This window comes from Astatotilapia calliptera, chromosome 17 (assembly GCF_900246225.1).
Source record: "Astatotilapia calliptera chromosome 17, fAstCal1.2, whole genome shotgun sequence".
NCBI classification, from domain to species: domain Eukaryota; kingdom Metazoa; phylum Chordata; class Actinopteri; order Cichliformes; family Cichlidae; genus Astatotilapia; species Astatotilapia calliptera.
Genome location: NC_039318.1, coordinates 10,842,575 through 10,860,450, shown reverse-complemented (window position 1 = coordinate 10,860,450; position 17,876 = coordinate 10,842,575). Strand labels below are relative to the sequence as shown.

Below are 17,876 nucleotides of genomic sequence, written 5' to 3'. Positions count from 1 at the left end.
TAAGAGGTATATCTGATTTTGGCCCATAGGGTGGCAGGCACAAGGTTTGGTTGAGATTTAAAAGTCAGTGCGTCATTTAGAAGTTTTTTTTTAAAGCCCACTTATGATAATTTACCTCCCTGATAAAGTAAAGAGGAGTAAATGAGGTTAACAAAGCTGGCAACTCTCCTCAGAACTTCCTAAGGAGCAAAAGTCATTAGCATGGCAACAAGTATATTTCAGCAAACACCCTATTTAATAGTGAATAATCTAGCTTCACTGTGGGCAGCTATGCAGTGAAATTCCTATGTTGACTGACATGTCACTTGAATAACGTGTCTGCCAACATTATTATACTGCCGATTCCAAACGTTCTTTTCTTGTAGCTCCTTTTAATGAAAGACTTTATTGCATAATTGCATAATTCAGTATTTTTATATTGTCTTGGTGGTACCAACTACGCCAGGCACAGTTCCTCTGCAATTCCTTTGTCATGCCCTCTCATCCTCTTCTTCGACTCATTCTCTAGCCATTCCTCTCTCCTTGACTGAAGGCTTGTCAGAGGCTACTCATATTTCAAAAGATGCTCAGGCAAGTAAATGAGATGCTGCTCTCCTCAGCAGGAAACAGAGCCATTTGTTGAGCTTAACGCTCTGCTGGCCAGCCGGCTCAGCCCTTGAAGACGGCACTGAGATCACAATTATGCAGTGCCAGAGAAGCCAATTTCTCTCACACAGTTACATCGGTACACCCTCAGCTGAGTTTCTCACACAAACACACAGGTAGCATCACACAAGCGCTCCAGATAGGACACAAGCAAATGACATGCACAGGAACACATGGACACCTACTCTATACCGTATATGCAGCTTGTTCTTCTTGTTTTCTTCTTACACATATTATTGCAGGTGTTTCTCTGTGTGTGTGAGCCCTGCTGGATTCCCACAGGCAGCTGATTGGGAAAAATAGAAGCCATTAGTCTTTTAAAGAGAGGCTTGCTACGGAGACAGAATAGGTCCAAGTTATTGATCACTGGACAGAGATGAGGGAGAGGGAGAGACATTATCATTACTTAGGATCAATGGCTTCGGTGAGTTCAGAGTTTGAAAATGAAGATGGTCTCAGGGCAGAGGAGGTTTGGGAGACTTTTTCTTTCCACTGACAAAGAGATTTTCAGCCCTCGAATATGTAAAACTTTCAATGTATAATGGTCCTATCTAGCTTTTAGTCACCATTATGAACACTTGATGAGAAGCATATCTATCTGCTTTCCTGATAGAGGCATCACCCTTTAGTGTTTGTTATTGCTATTACATCATTATTACATTATTACATTGTTGTTGCAGCAATCAGCTGACTGAGACAGAGTGTAAGAATGAAGAAAACGGTAACTGTAACAAACATGTAACTGTATTGTTGCAGGCTTTTCCAGGTAACAGTAATGCTGACACTGTAGTCCAGTACAAACTGGAGCAGCCGGTCATAGCTCGCTTTCTTCGTTTAATCCCACTGGACTGGAACCCCAGTGGGAGGATTGGCCTCAGACTGGAAATATATGGATGTCGATATAGTAAGTAACTGTGAATTAAGTGTTATGTTATAGCAATTATAAATATATCCAATGTTTATTTTATCATAGAATATTTTGACCTTAAGTAACATATAATTATGTTATCAACAGTTAGTTGGTCTTGATTGCCTGTCTTGAAGTCTTTAATGCCCGACTGGCTTCAACTCATTTTGAATGCTAAAAATGTAAATGTGTTGTGGCATTAAAAGTGTCTTGTTTTAAAATATTACAAATGGCAGTTTTGGCTTGTTATTGTATTACAAGTATTTTGCTAGCAGCTAGTTTTGTATCTTAGAATGTAAAGTCAAACTTTAGTCAATTAATTAAAATCTTGATTTGTTGGATTAAATCTACACAGATTATCTCTATCAAATTTGGATTATGGTGTTTAAATGTGGTGCGGAAAAATAAGAAATGGTCCCTGGAACACCTTGAAAGTTATATTAATCCTGTAGCATTATATACAGAACAGGATTGTTCATTGTTTTTTTAGAAAAATAGATTTAAAATACTCCCACACACATAGGCTTTGGTTTGATTTTGCTCTGGTGTGTGATGTGAGTCATACAAACCTTTTGCAGTCAATTTAGAAACCATTAGTTCTTAGAAAAATAAGCAGTGCTATTCAAACACTAAGCCATGCACTAGAATTATTGGGTGTTGTGTGTGAGATGTACAGAGAACACATGGTTTTAATACAGAGTGCAATACGAATTGAAACAATAGAAATGTACATGCAAAATGCCTTCAAGCAATCCAAGCATTTCAAGGCAGCAGCAGCACAGCAAGCTTTGCTTCTTTGTAACTGACTTAACTAAATGTCAGCCCTGTTACTTTGTGTTGTACCCTACCTATAATAAAGCTATGGTTTGTAAAACTGTACTTCTGTGACAACAGGGCTTAAATTCAACTAGTGAAGCCTACTGATCAATCGCAATCGCCTCTTTATTTTAAAATATACTAAAGAAGTTTCACAAATCGAACATAGCATTGAACATAGCACCAAAAGGAATGGTCAACTCTGGGCTAAATCATATGGAAAAGTGATGTTAATGGAGTTAAATGTGCTTGCTGAGTAAATAATTTCACCAAGAGATCCAAATCTGTCTAGAAATATCTTACAATTCTGTGAAATTCATGATGTTAGAAAAATGGTGGCAAAGACAGAGTTTGCACAGTTGTGTTAGTATTTGGTGCTAGTATGTTATTTAAAATGAATGAAATGTAAAGAATAAAACTTTTCCCTCTCCCACTTAATTTTGTTCTGTAGCTTCTAGCGTGGCAAGCTTTGATGGGAGCAGAAGTAGCCTGGTCTACAGACTGAGTGTGAGGGCAAGCTGGACTGTGATGGAGACTATTTCTTTGAAGTTTAAAACCCTGAAGAATTCTGGGACACTGCTCCATGCAGAGGGACAGCGAGATCACAGCCTCACGTTGGTGCTCGAGAAAGGAAAGCTGCTACTCTACCACCTACAGGGTAGGACACCGGTCTCAAAGAGCTACAGACATAAATTAATGCTTTGTTGTGTTTTCTTACATGATAAACATAACCCCAATAATGCTGAATCATTCTGCAAAATTGCAGTTTATAGTGATATTGCCTAATTGGTTGTGCAAGATAAATATATTCACTCTGTTTAAATCAGGTCTTTTATGCATGTGTAGCTTGTCATGCTGAGACACACATTGTTGGAAAGGTGTGACAATGGCACTGCCAGCAGAGATGTAAAACATACATTTTCCATCATTTGAACAGGCAGCGGTAGCATCACATATACAGAAAGTCTGTGGTCCCAAAGGACTAGCACTAGCATTAGCTGCCAAGCTCTCTAAGAAGCCTCCTGTGACAACATTAGTTTAAACCCCAGCACGAGTCCTTCTGTAGGTATTTTCCCCGAGTCTGTGTTGTCCATCTGTTACTGCTGAATGTTTGTAATTTACATATATATATATGTGTGTGTGTGTGTATATAGTGTGACCCCTCAGCTTCCCACTGGATGTACTGATGGTATAAATTTGACCTCTAACCTGTAAGGGTCCTATTAGTGTCCAGAAAGACATAAAGGAGGGTACGCTTTAGGGCAGTCCAACTGATTTAACAAATTACTTGTTAAGATTTACCCTTTTGGGAAAAACCGTACCTGTCAGAGGGACTTTGTCTGCTGTGATGACGTGTGTTTTGATCTTAATAGTGTGCCTGATTGTCATGTTGTCATACTATATAATCAGGGACTATTTTGCACTCCTCAAACAGTTTGCAAGCAACATATTCACACCAACTGAACATGGTAATGTTTTTGGAAGGACCAAATCAGCAGTGATCGACTTCCTGAGGACAATGACTGAAACTCTGTGCTGGAGAGTGAGTGAAACTTCCGATGTTTGAATTGAATTCAATATTTTGGAAGTTCCTTGAGCCAACTGCACTGGCAAACTCTGCAGCTCCACTCATCTGTTCATTTATTTTTCTTTCATTGTTTAGTTCTGCGAGTAAATGTCAGCTAAACACGCAAACTGTACAGCATAATTATGCACTCACTCAGGGTCCAGAGCTTCCAAAATCCCTTCTGTGTATAGCAAATTTAATATCTTGCATGTTTTGTTCCTATAATGAAATGGAACAAGCTTGAAGTCACTCTCAACCCATCTGCTGGTTCACTTGCATGTTTGTCAGAAACAATTTTGGGAAATACCTCTGATTCAATTTTGATGAAACTCAGGGGAATTATGGTTCTTTCTACATATGCCTTTTAGCTCACTACAGTGCTTGTTTGTTTATCCATATGTCTCAAGCTAATTAGAAAGAGTGCTATATGTCTAACTCTGAAAAAGTTGGGATGCTTTGTAAAATGTAAATGAAAACAGAATGCAGTCATTTGAAAATCTCAAAAGCCATATTTTATTCACTGTAGAACATAAAACCATATTAATTGTTTTCCAATAAATATTAGCTTATTTTGAATTTCATAGCAACTAATTAAAATAACTGGCAACTGATCAGTAACATGACTGTGCATAAAAAGAGCATCTTAGTAAGGCAGAGTTTCTCATAAGGTAAGATGGGCAGAGGATCACTAATCTGTAAATTGTGTATTTCACAATAATGCTCATCAACATAAAATTGACTATGAATATGTCATCATGTACAGTACATAACATCATAAAAATATTCAAAAAATCTGGAGAAATCTCTGTGTGCAAAGGAAAGGACACAAAATCAATATTGGATGCATGTGATCTTTGGGGCTTCTAGGGCACCATATTAAAAACAGGCATGATATTGTTATGGAAATCACTGCACAGCTTGGGAAGACTTCCAAAATTCATTGTCTCTGAACACTGGTTACTGTGCTGTCCACAGGTACAGGTTAAAGCTTTATCATTCAAAGAAGAAGCCACTGCCTGAACAGTAGTGATGGGTCGTTCGCGAACGAAATGGCTCTTAGAGCCGACTCTTTGACATGAACGATGCGAGCCGGCTCCTTATCGCGAGCCGTCACGTGGGTTTTTTTTTCTTCTTTCTCTCTCTCTCTCTCTCTTGCACTTTTTTTCCGCTTCACTCTGCACGCGAGCCTTGTGCTTTACGCTGGGCAGAGGGGGGAGGGGCGGTAGTTACACTCAGTAGCACAGGAACAGAGCCAGAGAGAGAGAAAGAGAGCCAGGGACAACAACATCACATTAGAAAGGTATAGTAATCATCCACAACTATTTTCGGTTGCAGATGATAAAGGATTCAGAAAGTTTATTCATGCGGGCCCATATGACAGAGAATATGCATGTTCTTTTTGTTTTCATATTATAATTTATATTTAATTGTGTTGTGGTTTGCAGTGTTTTGTGTTGTTTTCACTTTAAATTTGTAAAAGGAAACAGCTGAAAATTTAAATGGTTAAAAGTTGAAATGTGAATAGTTGATTTTTGTATTATATGATTTATTTATTACATTTTATGTGGAGTGAATAAATAAAAGTATATTTACGGTGGCCCCTAGAGACAAAGCACGTACAAACTTCAAATCACGTACGAACTCTGAAGCATGTACAAACTCCAAAACACGTAAAAACACGTACAATCAATCAATCAATCAATCAATCTTCATTTATAAAGCACTTTTCATACAGAGAAAATGTAGCACAAAGTGCTTTACATAGTTAAAAGCAGCCCACCCCACCCTCCAACTCACTCCCCACACTCTCAATACACATATATCCCCCCACCCACACACACATACACACACGCGCACACTTAAAGAGTAAAAATTGGGCTGGGCTCGCATGAGCCAAGTGAGGAAACACTATAACAGGGAGCCGTCTGCACCGGGAGCCGGTCACAGACCGCAGCCTCCAGGCTGGGCACACAGCAGGAGGGAGGCCAAGGAGCCCCCCAACCAGGCTGAGAGGACCCCAGAGACCCAGCAGCCACGGTCAATAACAGCCCCGGTGCAGAGAGCGCCTTCCGAGGAAACACTGGAGATATGACGCAATACAATATATATAGGGTAAAATGATAAAATAAATAAGAACAGGATACAATATAAATATAAATATAAATAGAATAAGAAGATTAAAAAATGAATAAGAATAAAATCAAACAAATATTAGGTAAATCCTAAATTAATAATAGAATAACAGGATAGAATAAATAAGCATAAAAAATAAATAAACGCTAAGTAAAAGCTAAATTAAAAAGGTGGGTCTTGAGCCTGTTCTTAAAAACATGTACGTTCTCTGCGGCCCTGAGCTCCTCCGGCAGGCTGTTCCACAGACGAGGACCATACCACTGAAAAGCTGCCTCTCCGTGAGTATGTGTCCTGACTTTAGGGACAATCAAAAGGCCAGTACCAGAGGACCTCAGGGTCCGCGAGGGTTCGTATGGTAAAAGCAGATCTGAGAGATAAGAAGGCCCAAGACCATTAAGACATTTAAAAACCAATAAAAGAACTTTAAAATAGATCCTGAAACACACGGGGAGCCAGTGCAGCGATTCTAAAACCGGTGTAATGTGGGCCCGCCCTCTGGTCTTCGTCAGCACACGAGCTGCCGAGTTTTGCAAGAGTTGTAAAGTTGAAATATTCTTCTTAGGAAGACCAGAGAGCAGGGCATTACAGTAATCAATGCGACTGGTAATAAAAGCATGCATCAGCATCTCCGTGTTGGCCCGAGAGAGAATAGGGCGGACTCTGGCTATATTTTTTAGATGATAAAATCCAATTTTAGTTACATGTTTAACATGTGGGATAAAACCAAGCTCAGAGTCAAAAATAACACCCAGGTTTTTCACTTGTAGCGAAGGACATAGTGAAAATGCCTCTAATTTAGACAAGAGTTTCTCTCTCTGAGCCTCAGGACCGACAATTAAAACTTCAGTTTTGTCCTGGTTAAGTTGTAAAAAGTTTTCTGCCATCCAAGATCTTATATCCAAGATACAGTTAAAGAGGGCATCCATTTGTCTGGTGTCATCAGGAGACACGGAGATGTACAGCTGCGTGTCATCAGCGTAACTGTGGAAGTTCACTCCATGCCTCCTGATGACACCGCCGAGAGGGAGCATATACAAATTAAAAAGTACAGGGCCTAGAACCGACCCTTGAGGCACACCACATGTCATTTCATGGATCTTAGAGGAGCATGTATCCATACTCACCATAAAAGTTCTGTCAGAGAGATATGAAGTGAACCAGCTGTGTACAGCACCAGAGAGGCCCACCATGTGTTTCAGTCTGTTTAAAAGAATAGCGTGGTCTACTGTATCAAAGGCTGCGCTTAGATCCAGTAGCACCAGGACTGAGAGCTTTTGGGAGTCCCAGTTACATCTAAGATCATTTAAAACCTTTAGGAGAGCCGTCTCTGTGCTGTGGTTCACCCTAAATCCAGACTGGAATATCTCCAGGATCTGTCTATCATTGAGAAAATCAGTAATCTGAGTAAAAACAAGTTTTTCTAAGACTTTACTTAAAAATGGTAAGTTGGATACAGGTCTGTAGTTATTAAAATCATTACAATCCAAATTGCTCTTCTTCAGAAGGGGCCTCACCACCGCCGTTTTAAAGGCAGCAGGGAAGACACCCAACTGAAGAGAGCAATTCATCATGCATAAAAGCTCAGCCTCAAAAAATCCATAAAGTGTTTTAAAGAGTGAAGAAGGAATTGGATCTAAAAGACATGTGGTGGGTCTCACTGTGGAGAAAACCTTCTGAAAGTTCTCAGCATTAACCAGGACAAAGCTGTCCAGTGTCTCCTCAGGTACAATCGAGCCCTCAGATGTGTTTACAATCATATCGCGATTAGATAAAATATCAGATCTGATGGCGCTGATCTTTCCCCTGAAGTGGTCTGCAAACTGCTCACAGAGCGAGTCTGTGGGGGTTCTTTGGGAGCTTTTAAAATCAGGGTTAAATAAATGATCTATGGTGGAAAAGAGGACCTTGGGATTATTTTTGTTAATACTGATTATTTTGGCGAAGTATGAATTTCTTGACTTCCTTAATGTATTATTGTACACTTTAAGTTGCTCGCAAAATATTTGATGGTTGATAGTATTTTTATTTTTCCTCCATCTCCTTTCTGCTGCCCTGCAATTTCTTTTGAGTTTTTTGACTTCTTCGTTTCTCCAGGGTGATGCATGTTTTACGTTAATCTTTTTGGTGGTGAGTGGAGCAACGGAGTCAAGGCTTTTCTTCAGTTTGCTGTTGAAATAACTAAAAATCAAATCGCAGGATGCAGGTAAAATCACAGGGGGGCATTCGTCTAAAACCCTGGTAAAATTTGCAGCCACTTCAGAGGTTAGATAGCGCCTCCTCACAGTTCGCACCGAGGTCTCCCGCTGAATAAAACCGGTGATGTTAAAAAACACACAGTAGTGGTCAGAGACAGCCAAGTCAACAACAGAGGACACGCTGGTGGACAGCCCATGGGTGATGACCAGGTCCAGAGTGTGTCCTCTGTTGTGAGTACAAACTCCAAAACACGTAAAAACATGTACAAACTCCGAAGCACATAAAAACTCAGAAGCACATAAAAACTCAAAACACGTACAAAAGACAACAGAAGTGCTCCAGGATGCTGGGCGCAGTGTTGAGCTTTTGTTATCTTGTGGCTACACAAGCCAGCAAGTACCAACGACCAGATTTGGTGTGTGATAGTAACAGGTAAATGAACTTTTTTTAAAATTATTTGAATATATATGAGTGCCTGTGTATAAATACACAAACAATACACACATGCTTTCAATTGTGTAATTTAAGTGATCTAGTAGCTCTGCTTTGGAAGTTTAGTTCATGCTAGAAATGTGTTTTGGAGATTGTACATGTTTTGTCTCTAGGGGCCACCGCATATATTTATATATAAACATATATAAATAAAACCACTTTTTTAAAATTAGTAATTCCTTTTGTGCATAATTTTATATTATTGTTAATCATAAATTAATTAAAGCAACAAAACAACCTGAAGAGCCGGTTCGGAGCCTCTTTTTAGTGAGCAGAACCGAAAGAGCCGGATCTCTAAAAAGAGCCGGAAATCCCATCACTACTGAACAGTATCCAGAAAGGTCCCCAATCTCTCTGGGCCAAAGCTGAATTAAAATGCACACATGCTACTATCCCATCCAGACAATACCTTTTCAGGGAAAATCTTGCACATTTCAGCAGGATTCCTAAACCTCACACTGCATCTATTACAGCAGCACGGCTTCATAATGGAAGTCTGGGAGCTAACCTGACCTGTAGTCCAGACCTTTCATGAACTGAAAACATCTGATACATCACGAAACAAACAAACGAACAAACAAAAAAAATGCCACGAAGAACATCCAGGACTTTTGAGCAGCTTGAACCCTCTATCAGACAAGATTAGGACAACATTCCTCTCACAGGAATCCAGCAGTCAGTCTCCTCCGTTTCCAGATGTTGTTAGAAGAACACGGCATCCTACACAGTGGGAAACATGGCCCTTTCCCAACTTTTTTAACGTGTTGTTCAAAATGAAGAAATACTTTAAAAAAAAAAAAAAGGATACATCTGATATGTCCTATATTTAATCTATTGTGATTAAAATATGGGTCTGTGACATTTGCAAATCAATTCTTTATTTACATTTGTTTACACAGCGTCCCTACTGTTGTTATCTGGATTTGTACATATCTGGCAGATACAGTCAATCAGAATGTTGGTGATTGACTGTCAAGAAGGAACTTGTGTTTAGCTTTGTTCTTTTCTTGTCTTGTTTGTCTCACTGATTCTTAGCTATTCCCAGACTCTTCGCCTCTATCTAGTGGGGGGTCTCACTTTCTGGCCGTTTCTCTCCCAGCTTGACATCCTCATCTCTCTCTTTTAATCTATAATATATGATGGATGCTATAAACATGTGTCAAGGATGAACACTGTGGAGCACAGTGGGTTAGCATAACATAACCCACTGCCTGTGTGGAAGCTAATGAAGGTAAAATGTTGTGATGACCATGAAGCTACAGACACAGGACTCAAAAGCACAACTTAGAGAGATAGAATTAAAAGTAAAAAAAATAAAAAATAAAATAAACACTCTTCACTTTAACAAAAAAGTTTGGTAATCACTCAGCCGCTGACAGGGACCAGGCCATGGCAGTACAGGGAATCTGGGAAGTCAAATTCCCTAAAAATGTACACTGGGAACTAGAGGCTGGAGCACACAATACAGTCTGGCACAGAAAGAGAGGTACAACCATATTAAATAAACTCTGGGAATGGCACAATGAGGCACAGATGACACTCATGATGGTGGAGATGACACAACACTGAAGTGCCTAAAACACGTGTATTAAAATAAAATAGGAAACCATGATGAATGACAGGAAAATAGAAAACATGACCCAAGGTGCAAGGCGAGACATCGTGTGTGCGTATCTGGCGTAAACAAGGTTAAACCTGAGGTGCTGTTGGACTGCCAGCCTGTCGTATTATCACCATATGGCAAAGCTCTCATCAACCGTGCCATCTGGCTGCTGGAGTACTCTGCTGCTCTGCTCATCAGCCAGGCCTTCCTTTCAGTTACAGCTGAAATTAAAAGTGCAGCTTCCTGAGAATATATCACTTTCCCTCAGAAAACCATATTTTGTGGTCCTAAATGAAGTTATATTCCAAAAGTGAAACTGCAGATAATTAATCATAGAAATTAGTTTTATGTGTTTATTTATTTATTTCTGTGATGTAAGATTGTGTGGTTATATTTATAACAAAGCAATAATTTGATCTAAAGTTAAACTTTCTTTGATGTAGCAATAAATGAACAAATAAATAAATAAATAAATAAAAAGCACCACTTAGTCACTGTACTTTTCATTAATCACAGTATTCTCTTATCCCAAAACAGGGGGCATGCAGTATAGTTGAAATTTTGCAGACTAGTTGTTTGGTTGCTGAAAAACTGAGTGAGACTCGGTACCTGCTCTTTGTGTGGGTGAAAGGAGAATTCAAAGAAAGATTAGGTTAGAGCATTGATGAACTAATGGTAGCACACACCAGAAGGTCAAGTAGGAGTATGATGCAACAGAGAGCATCCGGCTGTTAGAACTAATAATCGATCAAAACCTTCTTAGATGCACTATAAGCACCGAATTTCCCACAATTCCTGCCATGTTTTGATTTGTGGAAAACGGAATATTTTGACCATCACTATAAGCAAAGCTGAGTTTGCTCCATGCATATATTGCTTGAAGATTGTCCACCAGATTGGATGTGATACGAAATATGTGCTCGATGGAGAAATAAGTCCTCCAAACTGGTTGGCAAGTGGTTCCTTGGGTTTATGACAGTTCCTGGTGAAATCAGATGCAAAGAGGTTGCTGTGCAAAAAAACATCCTTACAGTTGCTTTGGCCATTAACAGGTTGCCATGGATGTCTGTAGTTTGCATGGAAGACACAGACTTGTCTGCAAACACTACCTTCAAAGTAAAAGTGTGCTTCAATGGCGCAGCAATGGCTCAACTTTTACTTTGAAGGCTAACAATTTCAGTTTTCTAGCTGTGTTGCATTTTCCACAGTTTCACTGTAACTTGGAAAACACATGTCAACTAGTCAGTTTCTTTCATGCATACTACAAGTGACACGTAGCAGTCTGCCAGCAACCAAAGCCAGGTGTTTGCAGGTAGGAAATATATGTTTTGCTTTAGTGCACAGTAGCTGCCAGGAGGGGGCACTGAGTGTCACTAGGCCTGAGAGATGGGGCTTTATTAAACTTACCCTACAGGGGCACATGTTCGAAATGACAGACAAGTCAACATCATATGTTTAGTGATCATATGACAACAAAACCTGAATACAATACATGCTGTACCATTCAGTTCACGCTTCACAATTGTCAGACTTCCTGCATCATCCATTCACTTAACCATAAAAAGCATTTCAAGAGAAGACATAATTCAACTGCATTTTAGTGTTATATTAATGTTTGAACAAGGGACCTTTGCCATGCAGACACACACACACACACACACACACACACACACACACACACACACACACACACACACACACACACACACACACACACACACACACACGCTGAAAATCCCAGATTCCCTCAGCTATTTTTCTAAGATTTTGTGAAAGCCTAAATTTGCTGTTTCCAACTCCAGGCCTCTCTCTACTTCTTTACATCCCCTCACCCTAGTCTCACCCTCCCCTTTCTGCATTCTTGAAATAAAAAGCAGAATATTGTCCAATTCCCATTATGACTGGGTGGAAGCAGTTTATTTCCCTGGTGGTATTGTCTAGTATATGTCAGCTGGAAAGAGGCGTCATCTGCAAAAGCTGTCAGTCTGACATCAGCTCCCTGAGTGACGCCTGTCACATCCCTGCTAGGCTCAGTCCGATAGTCAGCAAAGTGCTCAACGAACTTGGCTGGGAACGACAGTAAACACAGGATTGTTGTAACGGTGCAGAGATTATATTGAGCTAAATTGAGATTATCCTAAAAATCGTACTTCGCCCCAGTCACAGCACTGACACTGCACGCTCTCTTTATTGCCCTGCCTCTCTGTCAATCCCTACCCTATTGTTTTTTTGCTATTGAAAAAAATATTTGTTTATTTATCAAAGCCTTTTTCATATGTGATCCAAATTCTGCCTCTGCTAGTTCTTTTTTCAGATTGAATTATTTACCTTTAACAATTGCATGGTATTCATCTTTTGTCTTCTTCCTCCCTCCGAATCTCCAAGGAGCTTGGAGTCTACAGACAGTGTAATTTAGATCAATAGCTTGGAGCATCCACCCTGAGCCACAGCATGCTCCTCCACAGTCAGCTATTGGAAGACAAGAGAAGATCAAACTAACAGAGCTAATAGATAATAGCAGAAGGTTTAGATCCATTATCTAAACACTGAAGAATGTGAGAGACTCTCTGAAGCTTTTCACAGTTATCTCTCCCTTTTGCCGGCCTGATCCTGTCAGTCCCGGTCCTCTCTTTAACGGTGATTCATGTCACTTCACGAGAACAGCAAGCTGGCTGAGACAGAGAGGTGGCTGTGAACACTGTGAACTGGGTAAATGTACAGCTTATAAGGTTGCAAGTGTTTTCATTAATTAGTGAGCAACATCCATTAGCATAAGTACACGTCTGAATGGAAACACAAAGACAGGAATAACAGACAGACCAATAGACAGTGACCAAGGAGACAGACAGTCAAACAAACACATGCAGTGAGACACTTAGACCCTCTCTGTGTGCCTGTGGCTGTCCAAGCAGTTGGAATAAATTGACTGGCTCATTAAGATTTATGTCCGCTATCCAAAACCATCTCATTTCCTCTATGCTTTACATTTATCAAAATGTCAGTTTGCTGTAATGTAGCCTGCTGCTTCATAATTCACTTCAATTCTGAACTGCCATTGGAAAACTGTAATACACAGCAGTAAATGCGCTGAGGGCTCCAGTGCCTTTTGGACAAATGGTGTTAAGTATCACTGACGAAATTAGGATGGCATCAGAGATCCATGCAGGGCAGGCTGCATGTTAAGTGAAAGGCTTTCTTCTCTCCGTATTCTCAGCAGTGAGGACATGCTGTGTTCACTGTCTGGTCTCTGGCATACTAAATGGAATATTTCAGGGTTTACAGTAGCACGACTTTGCCACAATCAGCATTTTGCTCATTGTACGGAGCAGCAAAAGCTACAACTAGATCTTCCCCCCAGGCATCTGAACAGCGCCGCTGAAATGAGATGAATGTCTTTGGACAAAGTGTGCCAATTGGCAGAGAAAATAGAAGACAATGAACTGCGGTGATTGCTGTTGCATTTGCTTACTCAATTCCACTTTGTCTACAGCGATTTACTCGTTTTGTATGCTGCCTCCCAAGAGTCCCAGAGGAGCCAGAAAATGGAAAGAAACCTCTTACTGCACTCCCCTGCTGTATGATAGGTTTCTTACTACTGAATTTTTTGGTGCGGTAAAAATAAAGAATGCATCTTTAAAATAGAATTTAAAACAATTTAAAAAAAACCCTCATAGTTCATTGTTTAAAGGCAAATGTAAAAATGTAAATGACTGCCGTCTTGTTTGCCTTTGAAGACACTGGGAAGTGAAAGAGATTTGTGGCAGAAAAAAAGGAGAACAAATGGAGGACTCTTTCTAAATATTAATTTACTGTGGATGGTAAATATTGCTATAACTTCTTGCCTTTCACACTTACTATAGGACTGATTTGGTTCATTTAAATTTATCGTAAGCTAAAATGAATGTTTCAAAAGAAGACATACTTTGTCTAGAGAGACAAAGTATGTCTCTGACAAAGAATTCAAAAAAGAATAGGAATAGCATCTTTGGGGTATAAATGCCAACCTATGCTATAATTATCTACTACTCTGTGTCTACAAGGGACTATCTAGCACTTTGATCTTGATGTTGTTGCTTTCATGTTTTCTGTTTAGTAGGTTTTTAAAAAAACAGTTAAACACTTTTATGTTCCCCTCAGGATCTTAGTGATCTCTTAATTGAGGTTTTTTGTAAACAAATGCAAGTTGTTGCCAGTGTGGTAAAGCGTTTTACCTTTAGACTGTACATTAAAATGGACATAGCCACTTTGACATCATCTATACGTTTGATACTTAATTCTCTCTGACAGCAAATGGGACACCAATTTGTGCTATTGAAAAAGATACTGTATTTACTGGAAAAACTGAAGTATTTTGGTAAAACATCTTGATGCATTCTCAATCATCCAGGTAAGTAAATCTCCAAAAGTTGATTCTGTTCATCTGGACGTAGCGTTTTCAGTGCGAGAAACGTTTCGTCACTCATCGTTTCTCGCACTGAAAACACTACGTCCAGATGAACAGAATCATATTTTGATAAAAAATAACACAAATTGTCATTCAAAACAGCCACAGCCATTAATTATATATAATATAACCAGATTATATAACCCTAATATAAATAGGTGGGTAATAACTTATAAAAATGTATCCCATGTTGTTTTCAAGACAAGATAACAAGAGAAAAGAACAGACCCAAAACATGTTGTATCTTGATATAACCAAGGCCGTTTATGCAATACTCAATTCATTTTGGATTTTTCATAGAGGGTACTGCATCTGCAATTTTGTTGTGCAACCTTGTGTAGAATAATGATAATTAAATTAATCTTTATCTTTTTCAAAGCCATTGATCTGTGAAATGGTTTGACACCATTGGTAAGACTGTGTGTCCTACCATTCTCATACACAAAGATGCAAATACATGAAATCAACAAATCTGAAACCCACTCATAGTCAAATTCTTGCCATGGATGTCTTGCTCCTTTTCTTTCTGTATGGTATGAAATTCCTCGTAACTGTGACTAAAACTAAGAATTGGTTTTGAGAATGTGTGTTAGCTTTGCAGTGAAGTTGTATTTTAAATGCTGGCACGGTTACGGTTCTCTTAAATTGAACCTTCTTTCTCTCAGCTTCCTATTAAACTTGCAGGCAAGGAGAAGAGGAATAAGGGAATCAAGACTGACAGAGAGTCAGAAAGAGATTCATTAATGGAAGTGAAGTGTTTCTATTATTGTTTTCTCTTAAACTACTTGTTTATCCTCAGCATAAGTACTGGATGCAAGAGGAAGACAGGCTTCTGTCGATGGAACTAAGCTAGCTGTTTCCCATGTTCCTATCTCTGCGCTAAACTAAGCTAAGGTAGTTGTGTCCTGATCAAAGCTCCATTGTTGAAGCCCCTGAAAAGTTGGTTTCAGACTGGAAGTAAGTTTGGATACTATTTAACATTAATCACGATCTCAGTTAAACTTAAGAGCATTGTGTAGCCACTTATTTGTTTAGCATTGAATACTCACTTAAATGTTTGTGTAATCACAAACTGTGTTATAAAAGATAGAGACACTGATCACTTATTGGTTTGTGAATTTTAATACTGTTTTCCTCGATTTGGCTATTTTTGGCTATTTTAGTCAGTCCTGCATTTTTTAGGAGGTAGGGATATATTTGGAGAAGCTGGAACGTTTACTCATCAGCTAACATTAGCTAGCTTCATTAGCAAGGTGCCTCTTTAGGCTACAGTAGGAGCAGAACACACAGGCGACTTAGTGCTAACGTATTAATAAAGTAATACTAGCATAACCAAACTGAATTACAATACATTTAACCATAGCACTGTAACATGAGATAGCTAACAGCCGGTGTGTACTTTTAATCCACTTTTGGTTCGTATAAAAAATACTGATGAGATTTATTTACGTACATTTATTTATTTTTGCTTATTTCCATTGCAAAATTGAGCATTTTAGCACAGGAAATAAATAGGAGCAACTAGCTTTGAGGAACTATCCTCAAGTTGCCTCTAGACTACCTGCAGTTTTTGTGACTTCCATGTTAGATTTATCTTTCAGATTTTAATTTTAATTTGATTTAATTTGATTGTTAGTAGTGGGAAAACTGTCGTTGGACCTTTGATTCATAGCTAAAGCACAATACTAAAGACAATTTAGGATAAGTCTAATATATCTCTGTAACATTGCCAATATAGAAAAAAATGAAGTCACTGATGCAAACTTTGAATGCAGCGTACTCCCTTGTTGAAACCTGAAACTGATACCCACAGTTTGATCTATTCAGCAAGTTGATCGCTGACAGTTATTTTAGATTGGAGAAACTACTTGGTTTATGATAGTAGTGGTTAAAAACCTCAAACTGATTTGGGGAGCAGGCTTCAGATTTTTTGTAAGGTTTCTTCTTTCTAACTCCCAGCCACCAATTTTCCAGCATTTACCAGCCTTTTGCGTAGCTCTACCTCAGACCCCTAAACACACAATGAGGAGTTGGAATTCTGTAATTTGAACTGTCTTTCTATCTAGAAGAAAACACCTTTCATAATTAATGACTTGGCTTATATCTCTCCTTTTGTTGTAGCTCATTCTGTCAGCAGAACCTCGTTTCCTAACCAACACATTGGAGGACCCAAAGATAAATCCACCTATCAGACCTACTGGTGTTGGGTCTGTCATTAATTATGTCCTGGTATCATTTTGTAGCATCATCATTTCTCGTACTCTGTCCTCCTCCCTCTCAGCATACAGAAATGTGCTCTATAATGAAAGAGGGTGACCTCAGTGACCTGCTTCTTGTTTTGAAACAGAGATTAAAAAATATCCCACTGATGCAGCAATCTTTCCGTGGCGCTTTTTGTTTTGATAGATTGAACACAATCCCTTCCTATAGGTGTTTTGCTGGGAAAAAACACTGACTATTTTCTTTACAGATGTTTGTCCTTGTTAAAAATGTTTTATGGATGTTCTTCTTCAAGTGCGTTGGAGGTAATAAACTTCAGGAAAAAAAAAATCTAAGATCCTCAGCAGGAGATGCATAATGGGATTTCTGCGTTGGCCGGGGATGTTGCTCTTCTCTGAAATGTACCATGGCACCGACATGACAACTTTTCTCCCGCTCCTCTCTCCCTCTGTGTTGCAGGTGTGAGTTCATCCTCTGGTGGTCAACTTCTCGTTTCCCTGGGCAGTCTGCTTGATGACCAGCACTGGCACCATGTAAAGCTGGAGCGGCTCAGCACTCACCTAAACCTGACCGTAGATAAAAATACACTGCAGGTTCAAATACCGGCTGATCTCAGCCACTGGCACATTCACACGGTGAGAGGAAACACACAGACACACACACACACACACATTCTGAAGCAAACGTGTCAAAAGCGCATCCACTCCTGCAGAAATATTCATTTGTTCAGCAGCGTGAGTGAGTTAGAGTGAGAATAAATCAGACAGGACGTTCAAGTCATATTAGTTCTTCTAGTGAATGAAAAGGCAGAAGGTGGGCAGCTTTCTGTGCCAACCAGCTTGAGAGGGTTATT

General features: G+C 39.3%; 1 protein-coding gene across 3 annotated transcripts in view; it reads left to right on the top strand.

The window, feature by feature from the left end:
• The window catches only part of LOC113008869 (contactin-associated protein-like 4), a 115,312-nt gene that overhangs the window by 40,586 nt on the left and 56,850 nt on the right, over positions 1 to 17,876 (top strand). The window contains exons 4-6 of one of the 3 annotated variants that reach the window (XM_026146730.1): positions 1,402 to 1,549; positions 2,820 to 3,026; positions 17,483 to 17,658. In XM_026146730.1, coding sequence (XP_026002515.1) covers positions 1,402 to 1,549; positions 2,820 to 3,026; positions 17,483 to 17,658 — 531 coding nt within the window. Of the gene's footprint in view, positions 1 to 1,401; positions 1,550 to 2,819; positions 3,027 to 15,196; positions 15,337 to 17,272; positions 17,329 to 17,482; positions 17,659 to 17,876 lie in introns of those variants that run through there. The other 2 variants (XM_026146731.1, XM_026146732.1) reach the window with 2 other exon arrangements.